At 39.0% G+C, this 15,696-nt stretch overlaps 1 protein-coding gene across 1 annotated transcript; it reads right to left on the bottom strand.

Annotated features, from left to right (window-relative positions):
• Positions 1 to 5,550: 5,550 nt before the first annotated feature.
• On the bottom strand, positions 5,551 to 6,057 carry LOC106360913. The gene has a single exon (XM_013800589.3). It carries the CDS (start codon positions 5,890 to 5,892, stop codon positions 5,701 to 5,703), a length of 192 nt encoding a protein of 63 aa, XP_013656043.2. The 5' UTR covers positions 5,893 to 6,057; the 3' UTR covers positions 5,551 to 5,700.
• Between the last annotated feature and the right edge of the window lie 9,639 nt (positions 6,058 to 15,696).

Below are 15,696 nucleotides of genomic sequence, written 5' to 3' on the forward strand. Positions count from 1 at the left end.
GCGTCCATAAAGGTTAGCATCTCGTTTCCAGCCGTAGACTCGACTAAACGGTCGATGTTGGGAAGAGGGTAGCTGTCCTTTGGGCAGGCTTTATTTAAGTCGGTAAAGTCGACGCAGACGCGCCACTTGCCATTTTTCTTTTTGACGACTACTGGGTTCGCCAACCATTCGGGGTAGCGGACTTCGGCAATCGAACCTGCACCGAGTAACCGGTCGACTTCTTCATTTACAGCCTTAGACCTATCGGGACCGAGTTTGCGTCTCTTCTGGCGGATGGGCTTGAAAGTTGGATCGACATTTAGTTCATGAGTCGTTATAGTCGGATCAATGCCTTTCATGTCTGCCATAGACCAAGCGAACGTGGAAATGTTCTTTCTGAGAAAATCCAGAATTGACTGCTGCATTTCCTCAGAAAGGTACGCGCCAACCCTCACAATTCGACTCTGGTCGACGTCGTCAATAGGTAACTCTAGGACTTCGCTTTCTTGAGAGCAGACTTTTGAGGTTGGAGTAGATACTGAGTTTACGGATAATGACGACCGCTGAAGTTTGACTGTGGCGACTAGGAGATCTCTGGCGGCTCTCTGGTCCCCGCGCAACGTTTTAATCTTCCCGTCCGTGCCAGGGAACTTGACGCACTGGTGGTAAGTGGAAGGAATGGCTTGCATTGAGTGTAACCAAGGGGTACCGAGTATAGCGTGATACGGAGCTTTCGTGCTTACGACGGCAAACTTGACTGTTCGAGTAACGCCGCATGCACGCACCGGGAGGCGGATCGTTCCCAAGATAGTTTCTGAAGACCCGTTGAATCCGGTTAACGTTCTGGAGGACGCTTTTATGTCATCGAGGTCGACTCCCATCTTCTGCAGGGTTTCTCGGAAGATGAGATCGACGGAACTTCCGGTGTCGATAAGGATTTTGGTGACATCGTACTCTCCAATTCCAAGGACGACGAGGAGTGGATCATTATGGGGCGTGTGGACACCCACAGCGTCATCTGGTGAGAAGGTTATCGGAGGATGACTTGTCGGTTTAGTCGGCCATTTCTGGGACGTCGCGACTTGTCGACGATAATCTTTCACGGAACGGACTGAGTCCCCGTTAGGGGGGGAGCCTCCCATGATAACGTTCAAAGACTGCCCCGCTTGTACTCGCTTAGAGTCCAGTAGGGCGCGGAGGTCTTTGGATATGCTGGTCTCGGGTGGTGAAGATTGAGACTGACCTTTAACTCGCTCCAACTGTCGTCGTAAGTCTGTTGGTTTTGAACGGTTGAGCTTTACGCGAAGATCGCATGCGCCGGAATTGAGTTTATCTCGGAGATCGCTAACTGGTCTTTCGTTGTCGTTAGCGTCGCTTGCCGAGATGCGTCGAGACTTCCGTGCATCCAGCATTGTTCGGAGATCTCTGTGCTTGGAAGTGCTTTCGTTTTCTGATTCGAACTTCCGTTTAAGGACGTCTCTCAGATCTCCGAATACAAGAGCATCGTCGTTCTCTTCATCGGACGACAAGGATTGCTGAGAGAGTATCACCTCGATGCGTCTGCGGTTAGCCGGGTGCTCTTCGTCGGCTGAGGAGTCTCCCTCGCCGTTATCCTTCGGGGCTTGTTCCTCGTCATCTCGTCGCGAAGCATCGTTTTGCTGTCCTTTTCCTGTGGCTTTGCGTTGGGCTCTTCTTTCCTTATTCTTGCTCCAGCTTTTACCGTTCTTTGGTTTAGTTTTCAAGGGCTCGAACTTAAACCCGCCGCTCGCGAGAGAAGAGAGATAATGTGCGTAGAGAGATTTGCATTCCGTTGTATCGTGTCCCTTGACGTCGTGATATTTGCAGTGCTTGGTGAGATCGATGGTCCTGGAAGGCCCCGCTGCTGATCCGGCTCCCGCCGTAGGTTGGGTGGTGCAAACAGTGTCGACTTGTTTGTCGGATGTTTCGAGTTCTCTTACCCACTTGTTCCACCCCTCTCCGCGAACCACGAGAGTAGAGATCGGTTCGTTATTCTCGTTGACGACATACATGTATCCGTCTTTGCGGCCGTTTTTGTCGTTTGGAGCGTGCTGGCGCGGCTCTTGTCGCGTGTTGGCGTTTTTAGCCGCTGGCGCTTTGGGTGCGTTCATCTTGCTGAGAATGGCGTTGGTATCTTCTTCCATTCGGATGAAGTTGTCGGATCGCGCGATAGCGTCCTGAAGCGACGTAGTTGGATTTTGGTATAAATCCTCCCGGAATTTAGAACGAACCCACAAAGTGTTTCGCAAGGCGTCAATGGCAATACCGTCTGGAATGTCAATCCTGGAGACTACGGCTTTGAACTTCTCCATGTAGTCGCGAAGACTCTGGTCTTTAGTTTGGTTGAGGTTCCACAAGCTAGAGGCAGTGGCGCTGCGCTTGGTGAACATAATGTAAGTCTTGAGAAAAGCTGCTGATAAGTCGCGGAAACATCCGATCGAGTTCTCCTCCAACTGGGAGAACCAAGTCAGGGCTTGCTCGTGAAGAGTCTCAACGAACATCTGGCAGTAACCTGCGTCCCTTTCGTCGTTAGGGAGTCGAGCTCGCGCCATCGCGATGTTAAAAGCTGTCATATGTTCCACCGGGTCTCCGCCGGGCTTATACTCGGGTAGGCGCAGCTTCTCTATCTTCCCGAGTTGCACGCTAGTCAGCGCGCGAGTAAAAGGAGTACGTGAGGTTGCGGCGAGTACACTCTCTATTTGCGGAGCTGCGCTGGTTACTTGGTGGATCTTTTCGCCCATTTGTTGAAGGCTGAGTTTGAGCTCAGCGAGCTCGCGTATTGTAGTGAGATCTGGACCTGCTGGGAGAGCATCTGCGAGAAGGGCTTCGTTGGGCTCCGAGTCGTCGGAGACATGGTCGGCTCCGGTGGCCGTAGGGTTTGTGTTGAAGAGGCGGCGTCGTATCTGCTGGGAACGGCTCGTCTGTCCGTCAGGAGCTGTGAGCGCCGCGACCAACGCAGCGAGTTGGTCGTTGGTTGTCTTTTGGACTTCGTCTTGGCGAGCGAGTCGAGCCATGACGGAGCTCATGAAATCTGAGGTAATGGGTGGCGCGGCTGCAGGAGTAGGCGTCGGTTCCTCGCCCGGAGCGCCGAAGGCGGCGTCGTCTTGAGCCATGTAGATCTAGAACGTTACTTTAGTCGCCCCACGGTGGGCGCCAATTGTTTGTACGGGATTCAGTTGATCGGAATGATGAACTTCAAGATGGGTGACTAAAGACATTTTTATTAGAATCCGACAAAGGGTTACAAGATTGATGGGAAATAAGGAGACAAGATTTGAGGTCTAAGCAACAAGATCAGAATGATCGTTTAGAAACCCTAGATCTAGCCGCTTAGTGTGTAGGTTGTCCAAAAGTCTTCTGCTCGTTGCCTCCTCCTCCACTCTTATAGCGCCTCTGTTCGTGATGCCCTAATCGCACTTATCCTATGGGCCCTCTCACCAAAGGCCGAGTATGCGGGCCTTGGTATTATTTCGTCTAAGCCGAGTACGGCTGATCATCTTAGCCGATTGGCTTAAAGTACTCTAAGATCGAGCCGACGTCTTTAGCCGCTAAGCCCGACTAAACTCAACCGAAATTGTCGGGCTACGGCCTGTTATTTGATGGGCCTTGTGGAGGGATGCAATCCATCTCCTACATCTTCTTCCGCCATTGATGGAATTTCAGGTTTCTTTTCCACACAACTGCTGATCACTTACCATTCGTTTTTTTCTTTCTTCTAGACACCGTTTATTTCTATTTTTCACTGTGGTTTATTTAATTTAAATTATTTTAATACAGGCGTTTTTATTTAATTTGAAAACTATAATTTATAACATCTTCTTTTTAATTTACTCATAGTTTAAACCAAAATACCAGTGTCTCCTTTTCGACAAAATCAGAATACAATATAATTTCTATCAATTAATAATGTTGGTAGTTTGAAATTTTATTAATTTATAAAGATATTAATTTATAAAAAATTTCTTATTTAGATTTTTTGTTTTAAGATATATTTATTCTAAGATAAAAAAATATATTTAATTTTGGTGTATAGACATTAATTGTTATTTTATGAAATTTGAGATTTATATTAGTTTTATTATATTATTTGGTGTATATAATATATATTGCATAGAACTTAAATGTGGGTTTAGATATAATATTACTAAATCTCATCAAAAATATATTAAGTGTTAAGTTAATATAAAGATACTTCCGTTGTGAATATAAAACAAACAATATAATAATAGGTTTTTACTTATATAAAATATTTATACATATAAATTATTAATTTATAATTTTAATGGGATCATATATTTACATAGAATTTTCTAAAAAATATTATCTTATTTTTTTATCTATTTTTGTCAAATTTTAAACCGGTCCAAAATTGGGCCCAACAAAATTTATTAATTTATAGAAATTATTAATTTATCGAGTATTAATCTATAGAGGTTTTATTGATATCATAAGTATTTTACAAGATACAAACACAATTTTACTACAACTATTGATTCAAATGTAGGAAACTGAAAACAATTTGGATGGAACAGTGGAGAATAATTATGCTTTCCTAAAAAAGGCTAATAGGCTAACAGGTAAAATCTAAAAAGCATATGATCTAATTCACTAAACTTGGATATAACTTTTTAATATTACGAATTATATAATATACAACACATCAAATTTATGTCATTTTAAGAAAAAACCATCACATATTACTATATAGCGGATTGCACTGTAAAATATATATAATAAGATTCAATAACTAGATTTTGTTGTTAAACACCACCTAAAATAGTACAACTTGATTATTTGGGGGCATGTATATTAGTATATAACTGTTTTTTTTTTTTTACTTTCTAAAACATCTTCTAAATTTAGAAAATATGTTATTTAGAGATTAGCATGTCATTGTCTTGACTCTTGATATTTTTGGATACTGACATTTTTCCGTATATATCATATAACTGTATGAAAATTTGTTAAAAAATTGTAAACAAAATCTTCTAATCTTCTCTATATAAAAAATAACATTCCCGTTTTCCCATCCAGTAGTAATAACAAGACAAGTAAAACCCTTATCTTTCGTAACAAAACTCTTAAAAGACTGCATCATGGCGAATGAAGTGAGGTTTATTCAAACATGGGGAGAGGTAGCACCTTCACTATTTCATCGGATTCAACAAAGAAGATTATCGAGGAGCATTTCGCAGCCTAAGTTGGAAACTATTTTTGAAGAAAGTTTTGATAGTTTTGCAGTTCAGGCGCCAAAACGGATTGTGATTTTTCTTTCTCTATTACTCTCAGTGATTTTGTACTTCGTGATGTACGTACAAGGCTATCAAAGACTATCATGTGCTTCTTTGACTTGTAATTTGGATGTATTTTGAATAACAAAATATCTCCATGATTTTCAATGGAGGAGTTAGAACTTGAAAAAGCCTGATTTGTTTACTAGAGAACTTATTTTGTATAGGTCAAAAAAACGTTATAACAATTTCTGAAGAATAATATCGGAAACATTAGCACCATGAACTGAAACAGAGGCATAAGATGTTTTTTAATCACTACTCACTAGGCATGAGATTATATATAGAAAAGTCTTCTGCTTATACATTTATCACACAACAAAAAAGGCTCTTCTGATTTTACACAAGTTACATTGAAATGCTTATACATATATGTAAATATTTTCAAGAAAATCGAACAACACGATCATGTCTATACAACAAAACACAAAGAAACGGCCGATATGATCGCCGGAACGAGGAGAAAAAGACGGTGTCCTTGTCCCACCACAACTTTAGAAGAATATTCTTGATGATTTAAATCATCAAACCTTTCTTCGAAAATGGTCTCTAGCGTCGGAGACATTGAACACCTCCGGCGAGAAATCATCGGAGCCGGTACCATCTCAGCTCAAGTTAAAAAGCTTCTTCTTCCTAGTTCTGATATAACCATGATAACTTGATCTTTTCAACTTTTTCTTCTTATTCTTGAATTTTTTTGAAGAGAGAGTCGTGATGAAAGTATCTGGATTCTAATTATTCTCGATGTGAATTATTGGTATATATATAGAGTCTAATGCACGGCAACAACTTTTTTTTAGAAAACACGGTTTTTATTTGTTGAGAAAAAAATTGAGAAAAGAAAACAGGTGTGGATCAACGGCTGTCTCTGGTTCAAATTAAGCTAGTGGTATGTGTTACTACACACGTACAAACTCTTTTGAAATCGACAAAATTAGATATTGTAAAATAACGACAAAGTTTCCACCATTATTTAGTGATGCATCGAAACAAACACACACACACAAAAATAAACACAACAACAAGATTTTTAAAATTGATCGAGTTTAATTTCATATACGGACAACCAATGATTCTAACTTATTTTCTTGGGTTAGGTGTTCATAAAAAGCTTAATTTTCGAACTAGACATTTAATATACATTTAAAAAGCTTGATTATGGATAAAATTATATCAATTCGAAAACGACTGGATATGTATCCACTTCCTATATTCAAAACATAATTATTTTTTAAAGAGAATAGTATACATAAGTTGAATATATAAAGATATATATATATATATATATATAGTTTTATAACTTTATATCATTCATTCACATGTTAGCTATAAATATCATAATATTGTCGGTATGATATTTAGTATTTTCTTAAACCTTTCAATTTTTTTATCATAAACATATAAAGATATCATTTTCAAAAGGTATTAATAGACAAATAAAATAATTTCTCAAAATAATCTCACAGCTTGAATTACGGAGAATACGACACGAGAAGAAATTTCGGAGAACTGTACGAATAGTTGAACTAGTTCTTTGTATCTATCGCATTTTTTGTTTGGCAAGCCTTGTCTGTTTAGATGTATTTCTACTTGGACGAGAGACACATGACATATTTCCAATTAAAGTTTGGGTACAATCAATATATCTTCTACAACTTCTAGAAGTATTTTCTTCGGATTCTATTTCTACATAAAATATAACTTTATTTCTTTTCAACTTCAAACAAATTACTCTTTAGATTCTCCGAAAGAAGCACAAAAAAGCTAAACTTCTCTATACATTTCATCATATCATGTGGCTACGCAAATATGAACCTATTACTTAGTATTCATTTGAATATTGGGAGAAAAAAATTATTCATGGACTATACTTTCTTTTAGAAATTAGCCTAAACCATTCTTTAAATTCGAAATACGTCCAGATTGTAAATTAAAAAAAAAAACCCAAAAATATCTTTAAAGGGTAACACAAATTTATTTCTAAAATTTCAATTAGATTTCACAAAATTCTTTACTTTTTGTGGATAAGAAGATCAATTATACAGTTCACGGTTTGTTTGTTTAGATTTACTTTTCTGGTAAATAAATAGGTAGAAAACATTTTTTACCTCAAAAATCCTCTGGTTAAGGCGAAATAAGAAAATCCGGTTGAAATTCGATATAATAGAAGTTATAAGTAAATTTAAAATAGAGCTTCTGTCACCAATTCAGGCTCGTTCAATGTAGTTGAGTGACTTGAGTCTCCCAAGAGTTACAACTCCCACCAGGCTTCGATAAATATTGGTACCAACTTCCGAGCATTAAGTCTCGAGACCCTTCCCAGTACAGTCTGGTGTTTCTGCGCCGGGGTGACTCCGCGCGGCTTCTTCTTCCACGTGTGCACATGTGACATGTGGATATTGTTTGTAAGACTCGAATGTATGTATGAACTCAAAATAATAAGAACTCACTCTTCTTATTGCTTAAGAAACTTACACAACTTACACAAAACTTAAGCTCTCTAAACTCACCCACACAATGCTCTAACTCGACATTGTCTTTATATAAGACCACACTTATCATAATCCTAATTGTAAACATATATTTAGATAACTCCTAAATATAATCTTGATCATTATCTCTAAAGATCACTATCTTATTAGGACTAGGATTGCTTGATACTCAAGCTTCCTTCAAGCTTACAGCATTCTCCCCCTTAAGCTTGAACTTCATGTCTTTCAAATCTTGAACTCCAATCATCTCTCTCATCTCCTTGTACTTAATTCTTCCCAAAGCCTTTGTTAAAATGTCTGCCTTCTGTTCACTCCCGGGCACATGCTCGACTTCAATCAACTTCCTTTCAACACATTCTCTAATAAAATGATACCTTGAATGAATGTGTTTGCTTCGACCATGGAACACCGGATTCTTTGTAAGCGATATTGCCGATTGATTATCAATGCTCAGAACTGTACCATCGTATGATGTTCCCATGATCTCACCAAGAAGATCTTGCAGCCAAATAGCTTGCCTTGCAGCCTCAGTTCCAGCCATGAATTCAGCCTCACAAGAACTCAAAGCAACCGTGTCTTGCTTTTGACTACACCAGCTTATTGGACTCCTTCCAAAATAGAAAATATGGCCTGTTGTACTTCGACCATCATCCTGATCTGTGTTGTAGCTACTATCGCTATAGCCCACCAACTTTGTCGCATCGTTTGTTCGAGAGAACATTAAACCAAACGTAGTTGTGCCTTGTAGATAACGTAAACATTGCTTTACCGCTACTCCATGCGATTCTTTTGGACTAGCCATGTACCTACTCAACACTCCTATGCAATAAGACATATCCGGTCTAGTGTGCAACAGATAACGAAAACAACCTATGATCTTCCTGTAGTTAGTCGCATCAATAACTCTCTCTGCCTCGGATTTAGCCAACTTAAGACCCGCTTCCATTGGTATATGAACAGAGTTACAGTTTAACATTCCAGCCTCCTCAAGTATCTTCCTAGCATAACGATTTTGACTCAGTGTTATGCCTTCTGCATGTTGATTCACCTCAATACCGAGATAGTAGGTGAGTCTCCCTAGATCACTCATTTCAAACCTCATAGCCATCTCCTTCTTAAACTCTTCAATCATTCTTAAGCTTGTTCTAGAGACAAAAAGATAATCTACATACACAACAACTATAAGGAGCTCACCACTCATGATCTTTCGGTACACAGACGGTTCTTTCAGACATCTCTCGAATCGAAGCTCCAATAGACACTTGTTTAACTTATGATTCCATGCTCTCGGTGCATGTTTAAGACCATACAACGCCTTCTTTAACTTGTAGACTTTGCCCTCACTTCCTTTTACTTCAAATCCTTCAGGTTGAGTAACATATACTGTATCTTTCAGCTCTCCATGTAAGAATGCGGTTTTGACATCAAGATGATGAATCTCCCATCCGTTAGAAGCTGTAAGATTGATCAATAGTCTTATGGTTTCAATTCTAGCCACTGGTGCGAAGACTTCCTCAAAATCTACACCATATTGTTGAACATATCCTTCGGCCACTAGACGAGCTTTGTACTTGTTGATGCTTCCATCTGCATTACGTTTGATTTTGAAAATCCATTTTAAACCGATGGGTTTGACTCCTGGAGGCAGCTCAACTAGACTCCACCAATCCAACTTGGTGATAGACCTTATCTCATCTTCACATGTGAGAATCCATTCCTTCAGTTCCTTTGCTTCTTCAAAACATCTTGGTTCGTCATTCAAGCTTAGTAACAACTGTTCTCCCTCGTATTCAGCAACCAAAACATAATCATCCAAGTACTTTGGCTTAATACTCTGTCTCTCCGATCTTCTTAGCACCTGTTGACTGTCAGTTGACTCGTGCTCGTCCTCACTAGTTGTGTTACCATCGTCTACGTCTATGATTTCGTTCTTAACAATATCATCATTGACCTCTTCTTGCTCTGCTTCAGTTTGTTCGATATCTTGTATGCCATGATTGCCAAAGTCTCCCAATGTAACCTTGAAGCTCCCGCTTAACAACTTCCCAGAGACATCGTACTTCCAGTTCCATCCCTTTGTCTCATCAAACACTACATCACGACTGACTACCACTCTTTTGGTCCGTGGATCCAGCATACGATACGTCTTGGATCCAGGCTCTATCCCGAGATGTACTAGAAGCTTTGATATATCATCGAGCTTCTTTAAGAACTTTGAGTCGATCTTTGCATAACCAATACATCCAAACGTCCGAAGGTGAGCAACATTGGGCTTTCTTCCCTTCAATACTTCATACGGCGTTCGATCTTTAAGAGCTCTAGTGGCTATTCGGTTCAAAAGATATGTTGAATGTCTGATCCCTTCTCCCCATAGGTAATTTGGAACCAGCATATGCTTCAGACAGCTCCTGGTCATCTCCAATAAAGTTATGTTTCGGCGCTCAACAACACCGTTCTGTTGAGGACTACAGGGAGCCGTAAGATGTCTTTTGATTCCTACCGCTTCACAAAACTCGTTGAACTCTTTTTCCACAAACTCTCCTCCCCTATCAGTTCTAAGATTTTGTATCTTGGTTTTCACCTCTTCCTCCACTAGACTCTTGAAGGTTTTGAACTTCTTGAATGCTTCGCTCTTTTCTTTTAGTAACGCAGTCCACATATACCTAGAATGATCATCAATCAACACAAATATATATCTGTTGCCAGCACTTTTACTAGGTGTTATGGGGCCACATAGGTCGCCATGAATGAGCTCCAACAGTTTCTAAGCTCTATAAGTTGTTGCTTGCGGAAAAGACTGTCTTGCTTGTTTGCCAAGTAAGCATGAACCACATACGTTCCTCTCAATATTGATCGTTGGAATCCCTGTGACAAGTCCTCTTTGCACCATTGATCTCATTGTATCCTGATTAATGTGTCCTAACCTCGCGTGCCACCGGCTTGTTTCACTTATCTCAGTCGTCAATAAGCTCATTGTGTCTTTAACTCTCATACGGACTTTATACAAACGATTCTTCGATCTCACTGCTTTCGCAATCAACTTTCCATCACGATCGTGCATAATAAGATGTTCATCTTTCATTCTTATATCACATCCCGCCTCTGTAGCTTGTCCCAACGAGATTATGTTGCTCTTTAGGTCCGGTATAAAGTATACATCGACAATCTTTCTTGGCTCACCGTTTCTATCCATGAACTCTATGGACCCTTTGCCTTTGATATCAATACGCGAGTCATCACCAAATCTCACTTTCCCTGTGATAGACTCATCAATGCTCGCAAAGTATCTCCTATCTCCACTCATGTGATTGCTTGCTCCGTTGTCGAGATACCAAATATCATCTTCTCCGACATCACCTTCATATTTGCTTGGAACAACTTTCTCTTCATTCAAGTACACGATCTCATGTAACATAAGTTCGTCTGCTTCTTGAGTCTCAGTGTTCTCAGTTTCTTCTGCTTCTTGAAGTTTCAATAGACGGTCAGGACAATCAGTCACATAATGTCCTAGCTTATCACAACGATAACATGTGACTTTAGATGGATCGCGTGGGGTGTAGTATCTGCCTCTGCCTCGTCCTCTGTTATAGTAGTTCCTTCCCCCACGACCCCTTCCTCTATAATCATTACCAAAGCCTCGGTTAGATTGTGTTTCCTGGTTTGCATACATCAGTTTTCCCAGATCATCTTGAACTTCTTCTTCTTCCGCTACACACTCTTCATATGCTTTCAAACGCCCAACAATGTCCTCAAAGCTTGTTGTCTTGAGATTAAGTACTTGCTCTAATGCAGCCACAATATGAATGTACTTCTTTCGGGGAAGACACTTAAGAAATTTCTTACTAGTTTTGGTTCTACGATTTCTTCTCCCAAAGCAGCGGATTTTGAAGATATCTCTGACATCTTTCCAACGAACTCATCTATTGTCTCTGTGTCTTTCATCTTGAGACGATCAAAATCCGCCATAAGTGTCTGCAATCTAGCCTCCTTTACTCTCTCTGCTCCTACATACCTACCTTTGATTGCATCCCACACTTTCTTTGCCGTGCTCAACTCCCCAACTTGCAAGATAAGTGACTCCGGTATAGACTGAAACAAGAGCGCCATAGCCATATCGTTTTTTTCATCATCCTCTGCTTCAGTCTCCACGATCTCCCATACCTTGTGTACTCTGAGAAGAATCCTCATCCTCATAGCCCATACGGTATAGTTTGTTGCATTCAATATCGGGCACTTAATAGAGGAAGATCCTCCTTTCTTCTTTATCGAAGCTGACGCTACCACAAGATCACTCATAATTGATCGAGCCTCAAGCTCTGATACCAATTATTGTTTGTAAGACTCGAATGTATGTATGAACTCAAAGATAATAAGAACTCACTCTTCTTATTGCTTAAGAAACTTACACAAAACTTAAGCTCTCTAAACTCACACACACAATGCTCTAACTCGACATTGTCTTTATATAAGACCACACTTATCCTAATCCTAATTGTAAACATATATTTAGATAACTCCTAAATATAATCTTGATCATTATCTCTAAAGATCACAATCTTATTAGGACTAGGATTGCTTGATATTCAAGCTTCCTTCAAGCTTACAACAGTGGAAAGATATATTCCCAGTTCATTCTGGTGAATCAACACTGTCTCAACCATTTCTGAGGCCCAAATGAGGTAATCTAAATTACCTCTCTTTTTGTGTTTATTTATCATGTGAAAGCTATTCTTGACAGATCTCGTCTCTTACTTTCAAGTTTCTTTATGTCTCTATGATCTTATGATGATTTATGGACGCGACCAATATAACAGAGAACCAAGAACTTGAGTTATTCTCCAGGAAACAGAGACTTGGAAGCCTGAGAACCAAGACCATCTAGATACGATCTTTATTTTCTCATATTAATTTTTACATTGGATGCGGTAACAGTAGCACTTTCGATTGCGCTAATATTCATTTTGTGTTAGGATTCAGATAATTTTCTTTTTCGACTATTGTGTTCTGCAGATTCTCCAGTAAGGTGGAGCCGTGGAGCTATATAGTATAGGTATTGGCATTGTGACTCGTTTTGTTCTATTAAATTGGGCTTATTAGGAGCTTAATTGGTCTTCATATTACTTCTCTTCTCTAGTAGGAGAAAATATATAAAATCATATATTTAGAAAATTATGCATCGTAAGTTCGTAACATTAACATTGAGAAATGGATCAAAATTCCATAGTTAATAGTTTAAAACTTTTAAATATCCAAGTTAACAAATGTGAACATCATTAATGTTATTCTAGCATAATTTATTTTACTATCTTTTAAATATATCTGTTGAGAAAAAGATATAAAATTTTTATAGAAATTCAAATTGTACAAAACATTTCATTAATTTCATAATTATTATTAGAATAATATATGATATTAATTAAGTTTTTATTTATAAACAAAAATAAAAATTCTGTATATTTAAATAAATTTTAAAATTATAATTTATTCTGTTAAAATAGAAATACTATATGAAACTATATCATGAGATCATAATAAATTAAGAGAATTTAGGACTCCTACCAACACATTACCTGCTATTTAGAAATATAATAAATACCACTATTTGCACACTGTACAAAGTCGTATACAACTCTGATACCCCCTACATGATAAGCAACAGAGAAGGAAAGAGTAGAATAGTAGGCAAAATATTATAGAGAGATTCACGAAGATCTTATACGCTGACAGCATACCTATTCATATCTTTTTTCTGATAGAAAATTAAGAGAAGTCTAGTTTTTCTCCCACAATTTTCAAATTTGAAATCGTAATCTCTGTTGCTATTGCATCTCAACAATTGTCTCTCTCTCATCTATCCTAGGCAGAAACAACTTTCTTTGGGTGTTCAACTACTGAAGTTTGGAGAAGAGAGAAACCCTAGAAACAAGTACAGTCTTTGCTTTGATGGGTTGCAAAATCTTACGGCTGTTGAGTCCCTGCCGCCTTCTACGACTGCACCAGCAACTGCTGTGGCGGTGACGTCGCTTGCTCATGCGTTTCGATTTCATCCGACTGGTGAGGAATTCATGAACTATTAATTGAAGAGAAAGGTTTTGGGTAAAACGGTAAGCCTCAATGCAATTGGGGTGGTTGATATTTACAAGCATGAGTCTTGGAACTTTTTTTTTTCTCTTTCTATTTTTTAACGTATCTGTTTGATTTGGATTTCTCTGTGAGTGAGAGAAGATGCTAAGACAATTCTTGGTCATCTCATCGTCTCCATGGTCAAGAAATGACTTACTCAGATGCAAGTATAGTCTTAATGTAAAATTTTTCATTCATATACTCTCATATGGGTTTGTGTTTATTTTGTTAACTGGTCCATGTAAGACTTTTTAGAGCATCATTAACCAAGGAACCCTATTAGGGTCTCTTATTGACTATTTAAGTAATAAAATATAGTTAAAAAACCTAAATTTTGTGTTCCTGATAGTTTCTTAATTAAGGGTTCTTAAAAAATTTTACATAGTACCAAACCAATTACATGTTGATGGAGAATTGTCCTAATGCTCTACCCCAGTGAGTGATATATAGAGAGAGACGAGGAGGCTTAGCCTGACCTCGCTGCATCAATAGCGGCAAGTAACTCATCAAATTTTGCCCCGACCACTTCCTTTATCACCTTGCCGTCCTTCAAGATCTTAAAGGTTGGAACCACTGTAATTCCTAGTTCCGTTGCCACTGGCTGCAACCAAGAGTTTTTTTCTTGTTTTGTTTCCACGACTTTTGTGTTAAGACTTCAGAAACAAGTGAAACTAGGATAAAGGAAAAAGAACACACGTTGTTGATATTAGGAGTTTTCAAGGCTCCTAAGACAAACGTTGTAGTATAGTGAATGTCGAACCAGTTCTGAGGGATATCAAAGCACCGAGGATGCAAGTACTCACTTAATCTAAGTGCAACCGATAATTTAAGAGGTTTTTAAACTAATGATTAATGATAAATGAAATGACGGAAAAGAGAACTCATGGGTATAGGGATTAGACCTTGGGTGATCAAGTTTCGAACTAAGGATGACAAACGATCAATCAAACTATCAACCTTAAGCCTAGACACAATTCTAAGCAAGCTCTATGTCTAGATGAATGCTCATTTGCTAACATATCTCAAACATCAAATGTCTTTGGTTGAATAATGTGAAAGCAATCATTACTAACAATTCTATTAGCTATCTTAGCATCTTTAACAACAAATGTCTTTGGCAAAGTATACTAAAAGCCTAGGAGAATTGTCTCAGGCATTTCATCAAACACCTTTTGGCTGGAAAATGCCTATTGATCAACTTTTGAGTGGCCAACTCAGAAGATGCATTATGAATACTCTACTAGCAAGGAACAAGAATGATCTATACTAAAACATCCTAGAACTAACCTAATCACCCTTGATCTCCCTAACCCATGAATTCAAAAAGGTGATTACTCACTAATCTCCATGATTCCTCTTAAACCCATATTGGATTTCAGATTAATCATGTAGAGAAATAGATAAGAAATCGACAAGAACACAAGATGAAAACAATCAAATCTGAATCAAAAGAAGTTTTACTAGTTGTTCTCTGGAAAAGAGATTGTCTTTTTGGTGGCTTACCAAGGTTCTTAAAACATAGGTTTTTGAAAAGTAAAAACGTGCATTATGAAATGACCAAAAAGCCCTTAGAAAAATATGAGTTCGACAGGCAAATAGACGCGGAGCGACCTCGGCATGTCGCTTCGACAAGTCGCTCCGGCCTTCGGGAGCGACCTCAGTGGATCGCTCTGAGAGGTCGCTCCGGGCTTCGTTGGGTGTCGCTCGCGTCGCCATGGAAACGCGAGCGACCTTGGAGCGTCGCTCTGGCAAGTCGCTCTGGGAGGGGTGTCTCGTGATAGAAACGCGAGCGA

This window comes from Brassica napus, chromosome C3 (assembly GCF_020379485.1).
Source record: "Brassica napus cultivar Da-Ae chromosome C3, Da-Ae, whole genome shotgun sequence".
NCBI lineage: Eukaryota > Viridiplantae > Streptophyta > Magnoliopsida > Brassicales > Brassicaceae > Brassica > Brassica napus.

Excerpts from the sequence above, each read along its gene's own strand:
- LOC106360913 (XM_013800589.3), bottom strand. The coding sequence starts at position 5,892 with ATGGTACCGGCTCCGATGATTTCTCGCCGGAGGTGTTCAATGTCTCCG.